The 25,766-nt window shown below is 42.3% G+C and overlaps 1 protein-coding gene across 2 annotated transcripts in view; it reads right to left on the minus strand.

Annotated features, from left to right (window-relative positions):
• Nucleotides 1-2,035: 2,035 nt before the first annotated feature.
• The window catches only part of agbl1 (AGBL carboxypeptidase 1), a 248,374-nt gene continuing 224,643 nt past the window's right edge, over nucleotides 2,036-25,766 (minus strand). The window contains exons 23-24 of one of the 2 annotated variants that reach the window (XR_011889055.1): nucleotides 6,769-7,006; nucleotides 2,036-6,630 (exon numbers count right to left, since the gene is read on the minus strand). Coding sequence is in view for 1 of the 2 variants with exons in the window: in XM_072278140.1 (XP_072134241.1) it covers nucleotides 6,868-7,006 (139 nt within the window). In the remaining variant the exon portion in view is untranslated. Of the gene's footprint in view, nucleotides 7,007-25,766 lie in introns of both variants that reach the window. The other variant, XM_072278140.1, reaches the window with a different exon arrangement.

Consider the following 25,766-nt stretch of genomic DNA (forward strand, 5'->3'; position numbering starts at 1 on the left):
TTATTCTAGAGTCTTCCGTCCTCCTTTCCAGTCCTGCTGAGGTGACCCAGAGATCAGCAGCGTCTGAGATACACATGTGGCAAGAACGCAGTTCATAAAAGCATGCGGACATGGTCAAGAGGTTCGGCTGTTGTTCAGACCAAACCTCAGGATGGGGGTGAAGAAATGTGATCTAAGTGACTTTGATGGTGGAATGATTCTGGCAGCCGAGTGGCAATGATAATCCAACTGAAACCTAAGCCTTTGATGTCAGCGAGGAGTCACGCAATGTAAGTACATGTAACTTGCAAGGAGGCTAGCGTGCATCTCAGAGTGAACACAGCAGGAGTGCCAATGATACTGAGACAGTGCCATGCTATTGAAATATTATATGTGATAAGACCAATGGTGTGTCACAGCATGAGTCAAAGTACTTCTGCTTTTATGCTTTGTTTGTGTATAAATCTTGAGCACCCTATTTCTGGAACTCCACTGAGTAGTTGCTACTGTTTTACTAGACTCCAGTAAGCTTGGGTACGGGAGGTATGGGCTGCAAGAAATCATCCAAGTGACACATTGGACCTGCTTCCTACTCACCCAGAAGGATCTTCCAACTAACCCCATTTCAACACTCAGTATTTTGACCCAATGTTTCCCACTTTGCCTGACCTTTACAACTCCTGTGATTTTACACCGGATTACTAAGGAAATTTTCTATCAGATTTCACTGTCTGTAAAGCCTTTGTATATCCTCTCTGTGACAGCATGGGTTTCCACCCAGTGCTCTGGTTTCCTCCCCACAGTCCAGAGACATAGGGAGGAATTTTTTTTTTTTTAGCCAAGGAGTGGTGAATCTGTAGAATGCTCTGCCACAGACTGTGGTAGAGGGCAAGTCCGTGGGACTATTTAAGGCAGAACTTGATAGTTTCCTGATCAGTCAAGGCATCAAAGGATATGGCGAGAAGGCAGTGTATGGGGTTAACTGGGATCTGGGATCAGCCATGAAGGCATGGCGGAGCAGACTTGATGGGCTGAATGGCCCAATTCTGTTCCTATGGTCTTATACTAGTTGGTAAGTCAATTGGTCATTGTAAATTGTCCCATGATTAGGTTAGGGTTAAGCTGGTGGACTTCTCTTCCTTTCCAGCCCTGGAGAAGGGTCTCAACCTAAAGCGTCTTTTCCATAGAAGCCACCTGGCCTGCTGAGCTCCTCCAGCATTTTGTGTGTGTTGCTTTGGATCTCCAGTCTCTGCAGACGTTTTCATGTTCTAAATTGGGGCATCACTGGGCAGTGCGGCTCAAAGGGCCAGAAGGATCTATTCCACTCTGTATCTCAATAAACAACTAAATAAATAGGTTTTCAACAGAGGAAAGAGACTGAGTTGTAATAGCTGTTACTGATACATGGGGAAATAATTTATACTGAGAGTCAGAGATCTCAGGTAAACCTGGAGTAGCAGGATTTGCAAAGTTCTGATCATAGAGAGTGGCAGAATGGAGCAGTTAGGCGAGTCTCCACCTTACAGTGCCGGAGATCTTGGTTCAATCCTGAAGTTTGCATATCCTCCCTGTGACCACATTGGTTTTCCCACAGGTGCTCTGGTTTCCTCCCACATCCCAAAGATGTGCAGATTCATAGGTTGATTGGCCACTATAAACTCCCCCTAATTTGCAGGTGAATGACAAAAGCTAAGAGAAGTTGATCAAAAAAAATGTGCCGAGTATATAAAAAAAAATTGGATAAACGTCAAGCAATACACAAAAAATATTGAATTCCTCCTGCATTTTGTGTGCGTTGCTTTGGATTTTCAGCACACACAGACTTTCTCATGTTTAGATAAATGCAAGGTTAGTATAAATGGCAGGTTGATAGATGGCACCGACTCAAAGGGCCAGAGTGCCTGTATCTGCACGTCATATCTCTATGAACACAGATCTGCTACCCAAGTTAGATTTGCTAATTGTCATCAGCTATTCGATATATGATATAAGACTTTTGTTCAAGAAAGTTAACTTAGCATCCATAGATCACGTCTCCTGACATTAGGTTTGTCAAATAGTTTTATTCTATATTTCAAGAGAAAAATCAGGCAATATTTTTGAAGCAGACAGCTGGCACGAATTTGTTAAAAAGCTATACTTGACAGATTTTTTTTCAAGAAGTTAAGAGAGTTCAGCAGATGTACAGTAGCACAGAGAAGATCTTCAATAAAGTGGTTTACACAAAGTTTGTCTTACAGATCTCAGCTTATAGATAGAAATATGGAGTTTTGTGTGGGTTGCTTGGATTGCAGAGGCTTGAGAGTAGTGTACTTCAAAGTCAGAGCTCCTGTGTCCTATAACTTGGACACAGTAAAAAAAAATTGTAAAATAGTTAAATTCAGATAGATTCATGGAATTGGCACAGAAATGAAAGGTTCAGTATATATATAGAGGTTATGGCAGGAAAGTAAAACCTTTAACCCAACTAGTAAATGAAAATGAAACAGAAAGCTGTAGACGTTGTAAATCTAAAATAAATTGTAGAAAAACTCTTCAGGTCAGGCTGCATCAGATTGAAGGCGAGAAAGCAAGCTTGTTAAACTGTAGTGAGTGTTTGGATGGAGAATTACTGTGATAGGGTCAAAATGGAGTGGGCATGGGGTAAAGATATGAACAAGGTTATTTGGTCAGTGAGTGAATGGGAGAAGTTAGACACTGAAACATAGACAAAGTAATGTAGGAGCTAAGAAATGCAGAGCAAATCTGTCTCAACTAAGTCTGGACGGCATAGTAGCGTAGCAGTTAAGAATAAAGCTATTACAGTGCCTGTGGCCCGGGTTCAATTCCTGCCGGTGTCTGTAAGGAATTTGAAAGTTCTCCTTGTGACCACTTGGTTTCCTCCCACATTCCGGAGACGTGTGGGTTAGTAGGTTAGTTGGTCGCATAGGTGTAACTGGGCAGTGCAGGCTTGTTGGGCCAGGAGGTTCTATTACTGTGCTGAATCTCTAAATAAATATATAAACAGTTAGAACTAAAGGCTGATTTATACTTGTGCGTCAAATGGACGCCGTAACCTACGCAAGCGGCCTACGTGCATTGTGAGCATTTATACTTGTGCATTGGTATGTCTGCATCACTGTGCAATTCGGGCACGTCGCACATGCTCACACACCTGCCCGCGCAAGGCTTCATGGTCATGGTAGTCTTTCTCGGGGTAAAAAAGTTCAAAGCGAGCATCTTTTTTCATAAAAGCAAAATGTGTCCACCATAATTTCGGAGGTCTGTAAAGCTTTATGGAAAGCATTGCAGCCAGAGTTCCTTCCCTGCCCTTCAGTCGCCCAATGGGAAGCTATTGCAGTGTGGGAGGAAATGCGATGCTACCAAGCGGACCAATCACAGTTGTTCGGTCTGCGTTGCCGTGATACCTAGTTACATTTTGGGAGAGGTGCGCGTCAGGCTACAGCGTAGGGATCCGCATAGGCTGTGTGTAGGGTTTGCGGCGACGCCGTACCTACGGGGTTGAGTTGACACAAAAGTATAAATCAGCCTTAATGTAGGTTGGTGTTAATCATCATGGTAAACAAGGGATTATAATACACCATGTCTATTAATTCAGTTTTTCTTCATACACATAGCCCGTATAAACTTGAACAGTGACTTAATTTCTGCCCCAACCAAGTAATGGACAAAGTAAGTACTGAGAAGAGGAAAACCAAGGATAGAACACAGTCCATGAATACTGTGATGGACACTGATGGACAGAGAACACGGTGTTCAAAATTTACACATTCAGCTCCAGGTTGTTTATACAGAAGGGCATCGTGAATTTTATCAATAGAAATATACTGTCTGGCACAAGGAAATAATGATAAGCTTGGATGGAATATCAACTACAATGTTCTTGAGAAACTTGCGTAGCTGTTGCTGCTTGCCTCTGGAATAGGAATTAAAGCCATTGAAAGTGTCCAAGACACACTTCTCTTTCTCCTCCATCATGCCCGGGACAGATATTGTCACAATAAAATCTTGCCATTGAGTGAAAACACCAGGACAGCGGTTTGATTTCTAACTGATTTCCACTGATGAATGTAATCATGGCCTCTACTGAGACTGAGAATGGTTTAGTGTGGGGCAAATAACGATAAAATCCAGCATTACTTATGTGCTCAGTAAAAGACCCTCTCACTCCACCTTCAATGTTAATTGTGGTGTTATAAAGGGGGAAATTACATGAGTTTATGCAAATTGTAGGCTTCCATTATGTCAATAGGTCTCTTGTGCTACCTTGGCGTGAGTGGGAAAACTGCAGCTCCCTGCCAACCACACAGCCCTCCAACTGAGTACAACCCTTTCTTTCACAGTGCCCTGAGGAAGAATCATAAACCCTGGACCCAGCCTGAAAATATGCAGCCTCTCTCCCTGAAACACTCAGCGCCCCATTCTGCTCACTTCTGCTAGCTCTGTATAAACTGATTCACCCCCCTCCCTGCCCCCATTGACTTGGAGCTAGCAGATGGGCAAGAGCAGACCAACACAAATCTGGTAGCAAATCAAAGCACCTCCTCCAATTGCTTTAAGATAATGGACTGGCAGCATTTGAAACCAAAGGTTAAGACAGACCAGGTCTGAGCCTTATACCATCAAGTGATCCGCACATTTTTCTACTACCTCCACCCACCTCCCCTCCAAACTGTGTTGAACTGATCCATTTGGGTCAAAATAATCTCCTGGGCAGTTCTCCAACATGTATCTACTATAATTGCCAAGATCTCAGCTCAAGAACTTCAAAGTTAGTCCAGAAACAACTAATGATATAGTATGTCAATGATATTCAGTCAGGGCACCAGAGATACTTAAAGATGGTTTGTTATTTACTAAGCAGGAGGATCAAGTTAAAGTGGAAGAAGTAGACTAGACTTCTGCACTCAAATACCACAGTCTCCTTAAGTTCTCCACCCTTGAGGGGACCTGACAGAACGCTAAAGCCAGGCATCTCGATAGTACTATAACACAAGTTCAATAGCTCTCTCTAATGCTGTAAACTCTTCGTTATATACTTCCAACCATGTGAAGGAGGGAAATTAATCAGGTTGTTTACCAAAGACCACGGAATGCCCAAAGAGCACTGGTAAATAATATTTAATATTCAGCACAGGAACCGCACTATGGAGGTAATGCAATTCAGGCCCACGCCAGCTGTAATCCACTGACCGTGAGCTTCTTTCTCAGATCACTGTTGGCTGGTTGTCACCGTCTCAGTGGGCTGAAGGGTCTGTTCTGCTCTATAACTGTATTGCTAAGGACTTATTGAAAATCAAGCTAACAAAGAATTACCTGAACAGATCACCAATCACTCAGCTTGTGATTTTTTTTATACTTTCACTATGACCCATCTTATATCCTGTGGCCCTACAATTTACAACAGATGCATTTTCAAAGTTGCTGAAGGCAGCTACAATTTGTTGATGATCTTGATGCTTGTGTCAATGCTTCAGTGATGCTCATGGAATTGTCCATGAACTTGGAGGGTATCAGAGCCAGGTCAGGGGGACCCTGAGGCACTCAGATCATTGTGGAGGTAACTGGATTTAGAGAGATAAATAAGGATTTGCCCAGTTAGGATATAGATGAGGAATCTTTGTTTCTGGTGAATTGTGATTCTTTGGGATTCCCTATCCAAGAGCTGCAGATGATGAGTCAGTGAATGAGACACTGTTTTCAGAGATAAGGACAGGTTTTGGCCTTTGGGGAGGTTTTCTGTTATAGGGAACAAGGAAGAAGTTGGTGCTGAGGATAGCAGTCAGATTTTATTGAATGGCAGAGTAGTTTCAAGGGGCAAATGGCCTTCTGCTGCTAGTCCTACTTAAGTTCAAGTCCATGAATCTGTCAAGGCACTGGAATAGGACCTTGTTAGTGAGACTAAATGGAGGGCTCAGGCAGGGTATGAGTCTGCTACCCAGCGGGCACAAGAGAAAAGAAGTTCAGTATTGTGCTCATTTCTGGTCACCCCGTTATAGGAAGGAGGTAGACAGTGCAGAGGAGATTTATCAGGATGCTATCTGGATTAGAGAACATGTCTTATGATGATAGAGTGAGCAACCCAGGGCTTTTCTCTTTGGAGTAAAGGAGGATGAGAGACGACTTGATAGAGGTGTTCAAGATGGTAAGAGACATGAGTCTTATACATAGCCATACCAGTGGGGCATAATTTTAAGATGATTGGAGAAAAGCATAGAGGGATGTTGGAGATAGAATAAATTCTTTACTCAATGAGTGAACACCCTGTGGGGGTCATTGTAGAGGCAGATACATTAGAGACATTTAAGAAACTCTTAGATAGGCACATGGACGATAGAAAAATGGAGGGCTACGTAGAAGGGAAGTGTTAGACTGATCTTAGAGTAGGTTAAAATGTCGGCACAACATCATGGGCCAAAGAGCCTGCACTGTGCAGTAGTGTTCCATATTCTAAGTCTCAGCTTTGGTGTTCAAGACTGTTAACGACTAGTCAACCTTATCTGAGGTGAACAGCATCCACCCTGGTTGGGTTCAGTCACTGAAGGTGTGTCCATGCAATGCCAAGATATGGTCCATTCTCTGACACTGGGCGGTGCTCTGGGAATGCAGGACTCGCAACCCTCCACAGATTTGCTTTCTCTCTACTTTCAGCTATGACATGGGAATAAGCAGGTTACAAGAGTTAGAACTTCAAGAATGACAAAAGGCGAGCAACACTCCACAGACAAGGCAGTTGATGCAAATTCCGCTGAGTTTGCCTCAGAAGAGAGAAGTACAAGCTGTATTCACGAAGCTTTTGCTCAGTTCCCATTCGCTATGGTAACAAATGGTTTTGATCTTCCCGCAATGTTAGCCATCTTTTGCAGCTTCTATAATACGCATCGCCACTCAGCAAAAAAGTTCATCCTCAGAGCTCTCGTCAACCTCAGCGGTCAGGTCGATGGGATCATCGTCGTCCTCAATGCAGTAGTCAGAGTAATAATCTATCTCCTCTGGGCAGGGGGGCTCATCATCTATAACCACATCACTGTGCAAAGAGAGAATAAACAAAAATGTTAGTGTCTTTTACAACTGGAAACATAAGACCAAAGCAGTTGTGTGAAGTCTCCAGCAAAGCTTCCTACTGGAATTCCGATGAGAATAGTCATGGCTGATTCAATAGCTCCTGTATTTCACAAGGGGATAATTGGGTGCGTAGCAGCTAAGGGGATGAAAAGCTCAGTGCTCTGTAAGTGGAACAGTTCCACCTTCCAATTCATTATGTAGACAGTGTGAAACTAGGCCTGTCTGCACACTAGAACTGATCTCTTTACATATATAAGTAAAAAGCCAGGAATTAGAGAAGCTTGAAGTCCCAGGCCACCTGGCTCAGTAACAGCTACATTCCTTCAACTCCTCAGTTCCACACAACCCGAAACACTTTCTCAGTGTATTAACACAATGGCTATTTTGCACTACAATGGACTTTTTCTCTTTCTTGTATTTCTTGTGTTCTTTTTTTTTAGTTCTTTCTTGAATAATTCTGTATAATTTATGTTTTTCATGTGAATGTCATGTTTGTAATGATAATGCCATGTGTTTATGATGGTGCTGCAAGTGTATATATCTCTCCATACAGATACAACAGAAAGCAATGTGTGTTCCTGTATTTTATTTTATAAAATGCATGAACACACGTTTAGTTACAGAAGGACTTTACTTGGGAAGAGCATAGATGACACATTGTGGTGTGGTGCCTTAGGTGTGGTACTATCAGGGTATCAGCTCATTAAAAAAATAAATTTGTACAGTTCTGTGCAAAAGTCTTAGGTACATATACGAGGGTGATTGATACATTCGTGGCCTAAGGTAGAAGGAGTCAATTTCAGAAAATCTAGCACATTTATTTTTCCTACATTTACACACTTAGTCCAGCGGTCGTGGAGCATACTTCTTCTACTTCTTCTTTGTAGAAGTCGGCATCTTGGACCTCCAGTAATGGTCCACAGCAGGGGTGATTGATATGTTTGTGGCCTAAGGTAGACGGAAATGAGTTATTAACTTCAAACATTCTGCATTTTCACTCAAAGAGTTGAACTGCACATGCATGTAACAAGAGCTGTATAACTCATCTCCTTCTACCTAAGGCCACGAACTTATCAATCACCCCTGCTGTGGACTACCTGGGGGTCCAAGACGCTCTCGTTACATGCACGTGCAGTTCAACTCTTTGAGTGATAATGCAGAAAGTTTGAAGTTAATAACTCATCTCCTTCTACCTTAGGCCACGAACTTATCAATCACCCCTGCTATGGACCACTTCTACAAAGAAGGGATCCGTATGCTCCACAACCGCTGGATTAAGTGTGTACATGTAGGAAAAATAAATGTGCTAGATTTTCTGAAATTGACACCTTCTACCTTAGGCCACGGACATATCAATCACCCCTCATATATAGCTAAGGTGTCTAAGACTTTTACACAGTATTCTATTTGTCATCGTGGAGTGGAGAGCAAGTTTGTAAATCTGGCAGGAGCAAAAGATGTTGGGAATGGTGAAGGTGGAGCACTGTGGGAAGGGTATGGGATAGGTGGCAGAGAAGGAGTGTCAGGGGCAGGGAGTGGCACGGATGCAAACACACCCAGCCCTGAGACACTTGGCAAGGTCATTTGATTCCAGACTATTGGTTTACTGAACATGACGAATGCCTCTCAGTGCTTCCCACTCCCCCGCCCCCATTCCTCTTTCCCTGACCATGATTCCCCTCTCCCTGCCACCTTTCCATTCTCAGTCCACAATATCAGAATTAGGTTTATCATCACGCATTAATAAGTCCTGAAATTTGTTTTTTTTTGTGGCGGTAGTATAGTGCAGTGCATAAATTACTACAGTACTGAGCAAAAATCTCTATCTATACATATGTGCCTAAAACTTTTGCACAGTACTCTGAGAAAAGCTCTTTAAACTTGTAGTTTCCACTGCCTTTAAATTGCTTTTTCAGTAAGGTTAGCTTTATTTGTCACATGTACATCGAAATAATCAGAGAAGAGCATCGTTTGCGTCAAATCAAATCAGCAAGGATTGTGCTGGGCAGCCACAAGTGTTCCCTCTCCCAGTTTCTCCCACAACTTACTAACCCTAACCGTATGACTGAAATCTGGGAGGAAACTGGAACATCCTGAAGAAGCCCATGCAGTCACACAAAGAGTCGGTGAAAAAGGCAAATTGTATGCTGGCATTCATAGCAAGAGGATTCGAGTACAGGAGCAGGGAGGTACTACTGCAGTTGTACAAGGCCTTGGTGAGACCATACCTGGAGTATTGTGTGCAGTTTTGGTCCCCTAATCTGAGGAAAGACATTCTTGCCATAGAGAGAGTACAAAGAAGGTTCACCAGATTGATTCCTGGGATGGCAGGACTTTCATATGATAAAAGACTGGATCGGCTAGGTTTATACTTCCTGGAATTTAGAAGATTGAGGGGGGATCTTATTGAAACGTATAAAATTCTAAAGGGATTGGACAGGCTAGATGTAGGAAGATTGTTCCCGATGTTGGGGAAGTCCAGAACGAGGGGTCACAGTTTGAGGATAAAGGAGAAGCCTTTTAGGACCGAGATGAGAAAAAACTTCTTCATACAGAGAGTGGTGAATCTGTGGAATTCTCTGCCACAGGAAACAGTTGAGGCAAGTTCATTGGCTATATTTAAGAGGGGGTTAGATAAGGCCCTTGTGGCTAAAGGGATCGGTGGTGTGGAGAGAAGGCAGGTACAGGGTTCTGAGTTGGATGATCAGCCATGATCGTACTAAATGGCGGTGCAGGCTCGAAGGGCCAAATGGCCTACTCCTGCACCTATTTTCTATGTTTCTATGAGTCTACAAACTTCTTACAGAGAGCAGCAGGAATCGAACTCAGATCTTACAGCTAGCGCCGTGATATTACTGTGCTGCCTCTAATCCGCACTCTTGGCAATTTCCTGAAGAAAAAGAATGAAAGTCTTGCATTTCTGAAGTCTCCTTTCTAAACATCTTGCAATCCACAAGTACTTCATAAACTTGCAATGTAAGGAACACAGCCAATAATCTGTACACGTTAAGTTCCCACAAACAGCAAAATGATAATCCTGTGATGTCAATTTTGCAGATAAGTATCAAACTCCCCCGTGCTTATCTCTCAGTTTTGCTGTTTTGGACATGGCTAGGAGGTTCCAAGCTAATAGCCATTAAAAGTTGCCACAGGTCAGGAGATGAGACCCAGCCAGCAGATTTAGTTCTAGTGAAGCAGAGACATCAGAGCCATGTTCTGCTTGACCTTTTCAGAATAGCAAAGACCAGTGATGGAAGGATAATGTTTCATTTCCTAAGAGCATCTGGCATTTCCTAACACATTCAGTGGCCACTTTATTAGGTACACCTGTACACCTGCTCATTAATGCAAATATCTAATCAGCCAATCACGTGGCAGCAACTCAATGCAGAACTGCATGCAGACATGGTCAAGGGGTTCATTCAGTTGTTGTTCGGACTGAAGATCAGAATGGGGAAGGAAGGTGATTTAAGTGACTTTAGCCGTGGAATGAAGAATAGGCTGGTTTAAGTATCTCAGAAACTGCTGTTCTTCTGGGATATTCATGCACGACAGAATCTAGAGTTTACAGAGAACAGTACAAAAAACAGAAAACATTCCGTGAATGGCAGTTCTGTGGATGAAAATGCCTTGTTAATGAGAGAGGTCAGAGGAGAATGGTCGGATTGATTCAAGCTGACAGGAAGGCAACATTAACTCAAATAATCACAAGTGGTGTGCAGAAATGCATCTCTGAATGCACAGTATGTCAAACCTCAAAGTACAGCAATAGAAGATCACAAACATACAGAAATACACCCAATGTCCATTTTTTAGTTACTTCTGTATCTAATGCAGTGGCCTTTGACTGTACATTCTATGTCTCTTTAGAAAGGGCGGAGATCTCACATTTTCTCAGAAGTTAACCATGACATCCCTATTGACTTTAAGTTTAAATCACTTGCTGAGTTCCAGCCCTCTTGAATGGTGATCTCCTCTGGCCAAGATGCTGCAATCCGATGTCCATCTGCTCTAGGGAGTTTGAACAAAAAGTTCTGATTCAATACCAGAAACACAAAGGATTCTGCAGATGCTGGAAATCCAAAGCAACACACACAGAATGCTGGAGGAATTCAGCAGGTCAGTCAGCACCTATGGAGGGGAATATGCAATCGACGTTTCGGGCATGGAAAGGAAGGGGGAAGAAGCCAGAATAAGAATGGAGGGAGAGTGCTGGAGGGGAAAGAATACAAGTTGGCAGCTGACAGGTGAAACCAGATGAGGGAGAAGATGAGTGGGTGGCGGAAGTGGGGGAATGAAGTGAGAAGTTGGGTGGTGATAGGTGGAAGTGGTAAAGGGCTGAAGTAGAAGGAATCTGAAAGAAAAAAGCAAAGAAGGAGGAGGATACAATATATAATCATTTTAGCAGAGAACCATGGCTTCTGCCTCTCTGAATACAACTCAATGCTCCAAGTATCAGTTTTGCTTCTCCAGAACTCTGGGTGGATCTGATGCCACCTTTGGGGCAAGTGTGACACATACTGGTGTCACTGATATTACTTAGTGCCACGTCAGATGTGGGAGAGTAAAAGAGGAGAGAGGATGGCCAATCATGTTTCCTGTGGGAACACATTAGAGCTGTTCTCTAACAGTTGGAAGAGATGCAAGAACCCTCTGCTTTTCCAATTCCATCACCACTGAAGACCATTTTTCCGGAAAATGTACCTCCTGCTCCTCAGATGTTATTAAATACCTTTTATTTGAAAGCCTGTCGCCGACAATTTACGCCTCCCTGCTGTTCTGAACAACTTTGGCCATAACAGATTTACAATATTAGCACAGACATGCAAAGAAATCTAAATACAATGTCTTTCATAACCATAGTAACAGCTCAGTGCAACAAGCAACTAGATTCTCTGGAAGGCTTCCCGGTATAGGAATACAGATAACATTTAAATCAAGGACTAAATGAGAGTTATGGAGGTAACTTTGGCTTTGTGCTCATATAAGGGGAGTAAAATTGACTTAGTTGCCTGTATTTCTGGTTTAAAACAAGAAAGATGTGTGACCTACAGTTAAATTTCCATCCCTCATATTACACCATTGTCACACTGTGTACTGGAATCTCGTGCTTGTATTTTTCCTCACACTTCATTTACACATCACACCCATTTCCCATTACAGCAACTGGCTTAGATATTCATCCTGCACCCTACACTATCTCAGCCATGCCAAGGAGATGGAAGGAGACTGGAACTGGGTATATTAGGGAGGGTGGAAGCAGAGAGGACAGGACAGAACAATGTTTACTAAGGTAACTACTGACCGTGGATTGTAAGTATAGATGACAGGAATACTTAGCACTCAGCTTTCCTGGAAGACGTGATGGGTTTATCTCAACTCTGAAAATACTACTGTCAGCTAGTGATGGAGTAATTATGTGCCAGTCCAAAATCATTGCACAGAGGCAACAACAGGGAAAGTACAGGCTATCTCCCTCAATTATGGCTATGTTCTCTTCTTGGTACTGTTATCAGGAAGGAGATACAGGAGCCTCAGGATCCAGACCATCATGAGGAACAGTTATTACCCCTCAACCATCAAGCTCTTGAACCAGAGGAGACACCTTCACTCACTCCAATACTGAACTGTTCCCACAGCCTATGGACTCACTTTCAAGGACTCTTCATCTCATGTTTTCAATGTTTATTGTTTATTTATTATTATTTCATTTTTTTGTTCTTTTTGTACTCGCGCAGTTAGTTGTCCTTTGCTCACTGGCTGTTTATCCATCTTGTTGTGTGCAGTTTTTTCGACGATTCTGTGGTGTTGCTTTGTACTTACTGTGAATTCCGGCAAGAAAATTAATCTCATGGTTGTATATGGTGACATATATGTACTTTGATAATAAATTTACTTTGAACTTTGCGTGTGACCAGATTTGCTTACCTTGCTCACTGACATTCAGAATGTATTTCAAACAACAGCCTATGTTTGATATTGACACGCTCATTCATTTCCACAACTAATTCATTCCTGTGGCTTTTAGAATTACTTTAAAGGCTCTACATGATCATTTACTCCTTATGATAATCCCAGGCATTATACTTTACCGCTGGAATCTCAAATTCTAACCATTTCAAACATTGTTTTCTGATGCTTAAATTCTTTAAAGCCATGTAAATTCTGCCTTTGTCACTATGGTGATATCCCAATTCATACTGGAAAGAAACCATATCCAAGGAGGCGTACCTCTGGCAGTGAAAAGCATGAACATAACTCACTTCTGACAGTCCCTGTAATTATGCAATTTTCAGCACATAATACAGCCAGCAGCGTTAAGACTCTGGAGAGAAGGGAACCCATTTTATAATGTATTGACTTCATCCTATGTGGGAGGAGAGCGGGGCAGTAAGTAGGCAATGGGGTGACCTGTCATTGTCCCTGCACATATTCAGAGTGATGCAAGCTACTTAACAGCAATGAACTTTTAAGGAAGTTGATGCCTAATACAATGTCATTCATTTCTTAGAGCTCAGTGACTAATCAAATTTATTTTGCATAATTTTTCTCTGCATCAAAATGTCAGGGGCATAGCAGGGGCATTCTGTATGCCATTAATATTAAACAATTGGCATAAATTTCCAATATTAGATGTAGAAACATTCACTCTGGTGAGGTACACAATCACCTCAATTGCAATGTAATTCTGAACTCTGATGCATCACGTATGAAGCGCCAGTAGTGTTGTACTGTTGACTTTTTAACGTGTCGTAAATGCACCTTATGCTAAATGTGAATCTTCTGGAAAATACTTTGTTATTTGTGAATTTATTTGTGGTAATATTACTTGATGTGTCGTGTGTGAGTTATATGTACCATGATGTGCACCTTGGTCTGGAGGGTCTGGAGGAATGTTGTTTCATTTGTTGGTATACATTGGTATACGATTGAATGGCGATAAAATTGAACATCACTGATCTATGTCTCTTTTGCCCTACCTCACTGCTGTTAGGAGGGCCAAGGTAGGAGTGACTCGGCTGTAAAGGTCTGACCCAAAATGGGTAGATATTTTAAAATTAGAGTCTGGCCACTCAGATGCAAATCTTGGAAACTTTCACACGAAAGGTGAAATAGTGCCGATCTCAACGCTAAGGGGTAGCAGATGTTGGCACAAGAGGAGTTTAAGTACTGAAACAGGTGGGTATTGTGAGGCAGAAACCTGGAACTTGATAGAGCAGACTCCACAGGCTGAATGGCCTCGTTCAGTTCCTACGTCTTATAGTCTAATATGCTCGTCCCAGCAGCCTCGGTCTTGCTAGTTCATGAAATAACATTCAAATGAAGTTTAATTAAATGCAAAAAACACAGAAAAGTCCCTTTCTTCCATAATTGTTGTCAAAGTTTACCCTACCAATTTAGGAATCAGCTGTACTGAAGATGACTGAGGATGTCGTTCACCAACAGCGTTGCCCCACCTGGCACCAAACACCTAATGAAATGACACACAAGGTGCTGCAAGAACTCAGAGAGTCAATTAGCATCTGTGGAGGGAAGTGGAGAGTGGACATTTCAGGCTGAGACCCTTCATCTTGAGTCCCACCTCAAAACAGAACTTGTTAGTGCATAGTTGAGACAGCACCCTATTTTAACTGCCTGCTTCTATGTTATGCAGCCTTTTATAAGTGTTTCTGGAATGTCTAAGTGTGCCATTGCATTCAAATCATTCACTTCAAACCCTTCAACAATGCAAATTTGTTTTAAGCAAGAGGTAACTTTGAAATGAGATTAGCAGACATGAAATCTTCGAGTCCTAATCCCTTAAGTGAAACATGCATCACAGGGAGAGCTTGAAGGTGAAAGGAAACATTGAGCGTAAACTCCGGGACCTACACGTAGGGTTGCAGTCAGCAAATTTTACGGATCTTTGTACACTGCAAATATTGCAATGACTTTTCCGTTGTTCCAGAATTTATTGGTCAAACATCATGCAGGAGATTTCAGCAATTTCTGAAACCACAGATCAGGGTCGATCCACCTCATTGAGGAAATGCACCCTGTCTGACTTCTGACACTTTACAGATTTTACACTCAGTGGCCACTTTATTAGGTACATCTGTATACCTGCTTGTTAATGCAAATATCTAATCAGCCAATCATGTAGCAGTGATCCAACGTATAAAAGCATGCAGACATGGTTAAGAGGTTCAGTTGTCATTTAGACCAAACATTAGAATGGTGAAGAAATGTGATCCAAGTGCTTTTGACCCTGGAATGATTGCTAGCGCCAGACAGAGTGGTTTGAGTATTTCAGAAACTGCAGATCTCCTGGGATTTCCACGCACAATAGGACTTTAGACTTCACAGAGAATGGTGTGAAAAACAAAAAAAAAAATTCCAGCGAGTAGCCATTTTGTGGGCAAAAACTCCTTGTTAATGAGAGAGGCCTGAAGAGAATGGCCAGACTGGTTCAAGCTGACAGGAAGGTGACAATAACACAAATAACCACACATTACAACAGTGGCGTGCAGAAGAGCATCTCTGAATGCACAATATGTTGAACCTCCAAGTGGATGGACGACAGCAGCAGAAAACCACAAACATACATTCAGTGGCCACTTTATAAGGTGCAGAAGGTATCTAATAAAGTGGCCAGTGAGTGTACTTTGCTCAGACAAATAGTGGCAAATTGTGAAAGAAGACTTGGGATCCAATTTTATATAGAATTTGTCTTGGAAAGAGGTTAAAGTTTTTCTTCAGAGCCAACCAGCAAACAAAGTGCCGTGACTACAATGCAAGAGCTGAAGGAATCCTTTCACAGCTTTTTTTTCGGTTCACGAATGAAATAACCCTGACAAACCTTTGGCCAATAATTAGTGCTGAATGTTTACACCAGCTGTGTAACAGGAAACTCTGAGTGAAAGTCCATAACTTTTCTGCTGGGTTCTCCATAAAAATTGCATGAACATTCTCCATGCATATTCCATGTGTTGAGATATAATGTGGAATAAGACCTACTGGCCCTTCGAGTCACACCACTCAGCAATCCCCCGGCTTAACCCAAGCCTAATCACGGGACAATTTACAATGTCAAATTAACCTACCAACTGGTAGGTCTTTGGACTGCGCAAGGAACTCATGAGGACCTGGAGGAAACTCACTCAGTCACTTAGGCATTTAGTACTAGTTTAATGATTTCAGCACAGCATTGTTGGCTGAAGGGCCTGTTCCTGTGCTGAATGTTAACGCTCCAAGGTGCTCTGACATGCATGATGGGATGCAGTGCAGACTTGCAAGCCATTTCTCTGACTTTCGTGCATTGGCCACTCTTACAGAAGCAAGCCTCTATCATCACCAATTAACTGTACTGTAAAAACTCGCACTCATTCCTCACTCTCACTTTACTTACTTATCCCCAAAGAGAACAGCCCAGACCCATCACTGAACTGTTCTAAAGTTTAATATATATAAAAAAACCACCTTTATACAAAAATTGACAAATTGGATACAGATATTGACCGTTAGGTAACCATATGGTTGTTCAAATTGCTTATTTGCATTAATCAATTACCAATCACATTATGATAATACAGATATTAATAACCAATTGAATCTACATGGTAGAAGCCAATATTACTTCAGAATTGTGACATTTTTCATCAGCATCACTTTTCTTAACTAACCCAATATCACCTGCCATCACTTCCCTCTGGTGTTCTTCCTTCTTCCCTTTCTCCCATGGTCCACTCTCCTGTCCTATTAGATTCTTTTTTCTCTTCTATCTGATTTCTTCTTCTTCAGCCCTTTAGCTTTTCCACCTATCACCTCCCAGTTTCTCACTTCATCCCTCTCCCCCACCCATCTACCTTCCCCCTCATCTGTGTTTACCTATCAACTTCCAGTTTGTGCCCATCCCCCCCATCCCCCACCACCAGCTTCTTACTGTGGCTTCTTCCCACTTCCTTTCCAGTCCAGATGAAGGGTCTCAGCCCGAAATGCTGACTATTTATTCCTTTCCACAGGTGCTGCCCGACCTGCTGAGTTCCTCCTGCATTTCATTACACTATCTGTAAAATACCTTTGCCTACACATTATCATAACTCTTGTCTTGGTACAACCTTCATACCTCCACAGCACGAGGCCTGCGTCACCATAACTTCAATTTGAATTCTCCTGTTTTAACAGTGAAAACACAAAAAAACTTACCTGGGAAATCTGGGTATTTTGCACAAATAAAGTTGTCTTCCATAAATAAATGTCAACTGTGCATAATCTGTATTTATTTATTGTGCTTTAAGAATTCTATGAAAGCCTTTTGATTGCTAACATAGCCTACTGAATAATCTCATTTATTTTGTAAGATAAATGTTGCAGTGACATAACGCTAATGAAAGATAAAGAAAGAACTGTGATGGATATTCACCCCTTGGTTGTTTGCTAATTTCGGCTTTCTAAACACCGCAGCTGCCATTTGTAAGATAACAAACAGACGTAAGTCAGCATCCAACTATATTGCTTTGTTCCCAAATCATAAATGGGAAAGAGTCTTCCGTTCTTAGAATGCAAATGGAAAGCAGTGATCAATCAGCTTCAAGTTAAAAACACAGCTTTGCAAACAAGCTCTGTATATATGCAGACACTCTGTGAGATGCTAGCTCTCCGCACCTGCTTTATTGCCACTCAGACATGCAGTATAAGACAATCACTTAATTTGGCTTGTTTCAAAATAGACAAGCTGACTGAGTCGCTCAGCTCAAGGAAGTTTGCAGACAAGATGGAAACAGTCATTTAGCATATTAAATAACTGATGTGTTTATAGTTTGGTGGTCGAAGAAGTTAGTTTTACAGCATCAGTGGGGGTAACTGACGATGAGGAAGATTGAAACATCGAGGCGAATGCAGAAGGTAATCATTGGCTGCCTGTCTTTTGACCGCTGGTAGGATCGTTCTACTACGGAGGGGGGATTGCTCCGCTACAGAGAGGGGAAAGGCCTGCTGCTGAGCCCTGAGAATGTCATCCAGGTTACCCAGGTTTTCTGCGTTCTGGATATGGACTTGGACGATAGACTCTTTTTCAGTCTTGTTGTTTTTAATATTCTGAGTTTCTTGCCTGAACTTTCTCTTTTTTTTTGTGAGCAGGAGAGGGGGATTTGGGTGTCGTTGTGCCTGTTCTGCTGTGTTTATTTGTTTTTAGTGTAGGTGGAGGGATTTGGGGGTTGATAATCATGCTGCTGTGCTTTTCTTTTCTTTCTTGGTTTTGTGGCTACCTGGAGAAAAGGAATTTCAGAGTTGGATATTATGATTAAAAATGAGCCTTTGAACCTTTGAAATCTATATCTTCAAAGTTGCTTTTAGACTGTGTGTTAAAAGGGTATCGGAGGATGTGTGTGAAGTTATCTAAGTGGAGAAAAGGGTATAAATGTAGAGAGCAGTTCAGGTTTATTAGAAATGGGGTAAAGAACATGAGGAAACATAGAAGAAACAGGGGTGGAACCAGAATTCATTCCTCTAATTTCAGTTTCTGTAACAGACGATTCATTTGTCTGCATCTTTAGTATGTCTTTTTAGTTTATAGGAATCGTACCTGAGGTTTGGAAATCCATTGTGCTTTGTGCATTATGGTTTGTGTTTTAGAATTGGTTTGTGTTTTAAAAATGGTTTGTAATTTGGAAATGTTTAAGATAGAAATCCTCTGTGAGTTTGAAACAACACACATCAAAGTTGCCGGTGAATGCAGCAGGCCAGGCAGCATCTCTAGGAAGAGGTATAGTTGACTTTTCGGGCCGAGATCCTTCGTCAGGACTGACTGAAGGAAGAGTGAGTAAGAGATTTGAAAGTGGGAGGGGGAGGGGGAGATCCAAAATGATAGGAGAAGACAGGAGGGGTCGGGATGGAGCCAAGAGCTGGACAGATGATTGGCAAAAGGGATATGAGAGGATCATGGGACAGGAGGCCCAGGGAGAAGGAAAAGTTGGGGGGGGGGAACCCAGAAGATAGGCAAGGGGTATAGTCAGAGGGACAGAGGGAGAAAAAGGAGAGTGAGAGAAAGAATGTGTGTATATAAATAAATAACAGATGCGGTAAGACGGGGAGGTGGGGCATTAGCGGAAGTTAGAGAAGTCAAGTTTTAAATGCGTTTTAAGAATGTTTTTGTATTTAAGCATGTACCACTGAAAATTAACTGTATTTAAACTACTTTGTTTGCTGGAACTATCTTCTCTTTGTTAGGGAGAGAATAGTGGGTATTGGCAGATAAACTCACCATGGAGAATAAACAGGGAAGTGAACTAGTCTATGAAGATTGGGTCATTATTGGTGAGAGTACTTGTGGGTATTTTTGTCCAATAGGGCTTAAGGCCTTCATTTGAGTCAGCAAACCCGATACCATCTCAGAGTAAAAGCATGAAGAATGTAATCCCATTCTTAGGAGTCACAATATCCAATCCCTTCCACGTCACTTCAACCCAATAAGAGAAAACGTAATCAAAGACGCTAAAAGTGGAAGGCCCGTTATATGTTCAGAGTGTATGCTTGTGGTCTCCTGCTGCTGTATCCCATGCAATGCAAGGTTCAATGTGTCCACTTAGAGATACTCTTCTGCACACCGCAGTTGCAATGCATGGATATTTGAGTTACCGTCGCCTTCCTGTCAGCTTAAACCAGTCTGGCCATTCAGCTCTGACCTTTCTCGTTAACAAGGCATTTTCACCCACAGAACTGCTCTTAGGGATTTTTTTTTTCTCTTTCGCACCATTCTCTGTAAACTCCAGAGACTGTTATGTGTGAAACTCCCAGGAGATCAGCAGTTTCTGAGAAACTCAAACCACCTAGCTGAGCACCAACAATCGCTCCACGGTCGAAGTCACCTATTTCACATTTCTTCCCCATTCTGATGTTTGGTCTGAGCAACAACCAAACCTCTTGACCATGTCAGCATGCTTTTATACATTGAGATGCTGCCACATGATTGGCTGATTAGATACTTGCATTAATGAGCAGGTGTGCAGGTTTATCTAATAAAGGGGCCACTGAGTGCATTTCGCAGTCGCAACAAGATCCTACTATTAACTACATTTTCTCCTCCTCACTCACTTCTGCCTTCTGCAGAGACCATTCCATCTGTGACACCCAGGACCACTCATCCCTCCCTACCCATCTCTTCTTGACCTCCGGCACTTTTCCCTGCCATCACATGAGGTATATAATATTTCGTCTTACACCTCCTCCCTGACTAAGATCCAAGGACCTAAAATTCCTACAAGGTGAGTCGTAGATCCATTTGCATCATCTCCAACATTGTCTACTATATTTGTGCTCCCAATGTGGCCTCATTTGCATTGGGAAGATGAAGGCAACCAAGAGAACCTGCATTTGGTCTGGAGTGGCCAACCTTAGCTTCCAGAAACATGCCACGTCAGTTCCTCTTCAAATTCCCACAACGATCTCTCTGTCCTCAGTTTTCTTCATTGCCAGGATGAGACGCCATTCAAACTGTAGGAATGTCATTTCATATTCCACCAGGAATTTTTCAAAGTTCAGGTAACCCTTATCTCCCCACTCTCTCTCTTTTTCTCCACCCACATCCAAACCATTTTAATCTTTCCTATATGTCATCTCCCCAGTCCCATCACCCATTTCCCCCTCATACTTTCATCCATTGGAAGCCTCCTCTATCTGATGTCAACTACCCTTCACCTCTCCCCAAACAGTTCCCATCATTACCTTTATCAGATTCCAACATCTTTATTCTCCCGCTTATCATCCTCCAACAGCTATCTCCACCTTCACTCTCACCTCCCCTACCTGGTTCCATCATCCTTCACTCCCCTTCAGTCCATTCATTACCTACTGGCCCGTGTCACCCTTCCTGACTCCATTCACAGTCTTGATGCTGATCCTCAACCTGAAATTCTTTTCCCCTCTCCAAATTGTGCTGGACCTGTTGAGTTACACTTGACTTTTTCTCCTCAAAAAAATTTTTTTTTACCTTGCTACACACTCTGGAGAAGAATTCCTAGTCTACATTGCTTCTTTCTCTCCAAGAAATATTGCTTACCCATGACTTCCTCAGCAGGCAAACTGTTTGATACACTTCCTTTGAGGTTTCTGTCAATTAAATTTATGAACCAGAGTATTGGCAGCAATTTCTAGATTGTAAAGTCAAAGCCTGGGATCAGACTGGTCTACATCCAAAATTCCCACACTTAAGTTAGGAGAAAGGGGTTTTGCCAAGTTAAACCACAGCTGATGAATTAAGAAGACAATGCTGAGGCAAATCCAACATTTTAGGCTACAAAACAAGGCAATAGTGCTGTGTATGAGCATGATCTTTGGCAGTGAGCTGGAGAGCTGAGGGCTGATCAAGTGCAAGTCAAAGTCAAGCATATCGCCATATGCCCAAGTACATATATAGTCATAGTCATAGTCATACTTCATTGATCCCGGGGGAAATTGGTTTTCGTTACAGTTTTACCACAAATAATAAATAAATAGAACCATAAATAATTAAACAGTAATATGTAAATTACGCCAGTAAATTATGAAATAAGTCCAGGACCAGCCTATTAGCTCAGGGTGTCTGACCCTCCAAGGGAGGAGTTGTAAAGTTTGATGGCCACAGGCAGGAATGACTTCCTATGACGCTCTGTGTTGCATTTCGGTGGAATGAGTCTCTGGCTGAATGTACTCCTGTGCCCACCCAGTACATTATGTAGTGGATGGGAGACATTGACCAAGATGGCATGCAACTTAGACAGCATCCTCTTTTCGGACACCACCGTGAGCAGGTGTATGAACAGGTGTAATGAAAATTGTACATGCAGCAGCAGTGTGAGCACATAGCATCATATAGGCAGCATTCACAAGATAAAAATACATAAATACAACACACACAATTCTTACAAGAAAGAACACAATTAGAAAAGAAGCAATGTCCATTTTAGTGCAAAGTAATCAAAATGGTCATAATGTTATTTTTCTTCTGCAGAGGGTGATGAATCTGTGGAATTCGTTGCCACAGACAGCTGTAAAGGCCATGCCATTGGGAATGTTTAAAGCAGAGGTCAATAGGTTCTTAACTAGTCAGGATGTCAAAGGTTACGGGGATAAGGCAGGAAAATTGGGTTGAGAAGGGAATTAAATTAGCCTCGATCGAATGATGGAGCAGACGCAATTGGCCATATGGGGTAGTTCTGCTCCGAAGTCTTATGGCCTCACACGGTACTGATTGGGCTTTTGCCAGTTGGTTCGAGAACCAAATAGTTGATGGGAAGGAGCTGTCATTGAACCTGATGTTGTGGGACTTCAGGCTTCTGTACAGCTTTCCTGATGGTAGCTGCTAAAAGATGGCATGGCCCAGATGGTGGGGATTTTTGATGGTAGATGTTAACTTCTTCATGTAGCACCTCCTGTAGGTACCACCAATGGCAGGAAAGGATATACTAGTGATGTATCGGGCAAAGTCCCCAACTCTTTGCAGCTTCTTATGTTCCTGTGCAACTGAGTTACCATACCAGATGGTGATGTAATCGGTCAGGATTTTGTCAACGGAACATCTAAGGTCCAAGGTTCAAAGCTGATCTGAGTTGATCAAAGTTGAAGTTCATATTCAAGTTCAAGTTGATCCAAGGTTCCAAATCGGACCCAGTTTGAGTAAGTTTACTCTTAGTCTTGATTATGTTTGAATTAGTTATAATACCTTTAATTTTGTTATTTGAATTCTCCAATAGAAGTGCTGGTCATCTCCAGATTAGGAACACGATTTATGTACAGTTAGTACATACAAACAAGTATTGACCTGAGGGACGGATTAGCCAGATTGTGGAGTTACAGGCATCTTCTGTTGTGTGGGAACTCATTTTCAGAAATGTCACTGCAAAAAGCAGAGAAATCCGAATGGCTGAGTTAACTGACTTGTTTTAACAACACACTGCCCTTGGTTGAACTATGTTTAATGGTTACATATACCAAGAGTGGCCCTATTTTGAAGTGGTCAAATGTTTGATCTAAAAGCAGTATTTAGGAAGGAAATGCTGTCTGAACCTTGATGGACCTATATCCTCCCTTAAAGGGACTATGCAGAGCGCTGTACTTATGAAGGGAAGATTTAGGTCACACTGGAACTTCACATCTCCTCAATTTTCCTTCGTCACACATACACTCAACACTAAGCTCATGACATACTGTTGTCTTCAATCTCCAATTTCTCCAGATGTTTCCTGTTCACAAAATGGATGCATAATCTAAGTAAAATTGAATTGAATGTGCCATCTGAGGAGCAGTTTTTGCAGTGTCTCCATACCCTGAAATCAATCTCACCACACACTAAAGAATCAATGAAAAATGGTAGAGGTGGCAAATAGTGTCACTCTCTCTCAAGCTGGCTTGTCAAAGCTGAACAAAAACAAGAACATTTGTGACATCCCTATGCTATCAAATCTAATAAAGATAAATATTTTACAAAATATAAAAGCAATAACACTTAAAGATGTTTGAAGTGATACAACCCTAAATAAAAATCTAAGCTTGAACACCTAATTTAAACACACTGTGTACATCCATTGTGAAGTGCAGGGATCCCTAATGTAGGAACAAGGACAACTTCTTGCTTGAAGGATGTCATGTGGATTTCACAGAAGCACACTCAGCAGTTCTGGAATGTAGTTGAGAAATCTCCAACAAGCAGCCCTCCATCTTGACTGCATAGTATAGAAGCACTGTGGTGTATGGGGTGTCAGGGAGGGGTAGCACCTCTGGTGGGGGAACATGTTGCGTCCTTTTCAGGGCAGTTAGTCCACCTTTGGTCCCCACCTGGCACTCAGCTCTCACCTGTGGCTCCCCGTAGCTGTTTGCATGCGACAGCGGCCACACCCCGGGCAACGGCTTCAACAAGTCAGCTAAACCAGGTGAGGGTAGCCAACGGGTCTCAAACCCTCGATGTGTTAGGGAGTTGCCTAACCCAGCATGTGAAGACAGACTCCAGCAGATAGAGTGGACGAGACCAGTGGAAGGTCCAACGGTCAAGAAGGCGGTCTCTGCAAGCGTCGTGGAACGTGTAGAGCAGGACGAGACACAGAAGATGTCCTGGTCATCCACTGCGCCTAGTCCCATCTCCAGCCATCTCGACTCTGTCTTGCCACTGGATCCAGATGGGAATTGGGAAAAGAGAGTGAGGTCGACGTTGCACAACTCTCCCTCACTTAAATCCAAATCACGCGCTAGTCTCGACACCCATCAAATGGTGTCGAGGTCCTCGTAGACGTCGACGATGGACACACACATAGAAGCACCACTGAGACAAGTTGAATTTCCATTTGGTATGAGAGGAGCCAAACAGCAGAGCAGAAATCGCTACAAAGGACTGTGGGAATGGCTGAAAGCAGCATCAGGGTCTCCCTACCATCTATCGGGGACATTTATCAGAAGCGCAGTGAATGCAGAGCCATTATTATTAAGGATCCCACCCATCCATCCAGCATCCCCTTGGACTTTCTACCATCAGGAAGGAGACTCTGATGCATAAAAACAAGAACGGTCAGGATGGGAAAGTTTCTTCCCGCTGGCCTTTAGGCTTCTGAACTCCCTGCCACATCGCATCGTATCTCTGGTTAATCGGTTCAGTACCTTGCAATATTTAGTTTATGCGCTTTTGTTCGTTTATTTACGTGCAATCCATCTGTAAATTTCATCCATTCTTTCATAAGTTATTATGTGCGTTACGTGTACTATTGTGCTTTACACCCTGTTTCAGAGAAACGTTGCTTCATTTGGTAGTATATTTGTATATAGTTAAATGACAATAAACTTGACTTTATTCATAAACGTATGGAAATCCCAAACACCATTGGCAGTAATTCAGGGAAGTGCCTGCTTTTATCCATGGAGCTGCGATACCTAGTAAATTATTTTGCAATATAGTTTGTAAAACAGTATAGCTCAGCTCCTAAGTAAAAGCAGGGGAATGTAGTGTTGTTAATATGCTGATTAAATGCAGCTTAATCAGGGCATTTGTCAATGACCCATTATTCAAGTAAAAGTTTTTAAGCCAAAAGCATTGAGGAGCCCTTAATCATTCATAGGTCTTGAGGGACACATTTAATGATTCTGTCTTTGGATCTGTAACAAGTTCCATCGACATGGTTTCTGATAAAATAAAACCCACCAAAACCTGAATCCAAACCGTCTGGCATTAGAGTACAACGACTGTGAAGGACATATCCTTAAGGCTGGTTGATGGCAGATTTCAAATTTAAATATTTGAAGTTATTATCATGGTACGTACATGTCACTACGAGTGGCACGGTAATGTACTGGTTAGCACAATGCTTTACAGTACCAATAACCCAGGTTCAATTCCCGCCACTGTCAGTAAGGGGTTTGTACGTCCTCCCTGTGACTGCCTGACTTTCTCACGGGTGCTCCAGTTTCCTTCCACAGTGCAAAGACCCACCAGTTGCCACGTTGCTTGGTTATTGTAAACAGTCCCGTAATTAGGATAGGGTTAAATCAGGGGTTGCTGGGCAGCACAGCTCTAAGAGCCTACCCTGCGCTGTATGTCAATGAATAAAAAAAAATATTTTGCCCTGAGGTTCATTTGCTTGCGGGCATTTACAGTAGAACAAAGAAAGCCAACAGAATCAATGAAAAACTGCACAGAAAGACTGGAAAGGATTTGAAACATATTGCCCATTTCCTTCCTCTCATCCTTACCTGTTTTCTATTTGCATGTTTCAGAGAGGAATATC

Source organism: Mobula birostris, chromosome 14 (assembly GCF_030028105.1).
Source record: "Mobula birostris isolate sMobBir1 chromosome 14, sMobBir1.hap1, whole genome shotgun sequence".
Taxonomy (NCBI): domain Eukaryota; kingdom Metazoa; phylum Chordata; class Chondrichthyes; order Myliobatiformes; family Myliobatidae; genus Mobula; species Mobula birostris.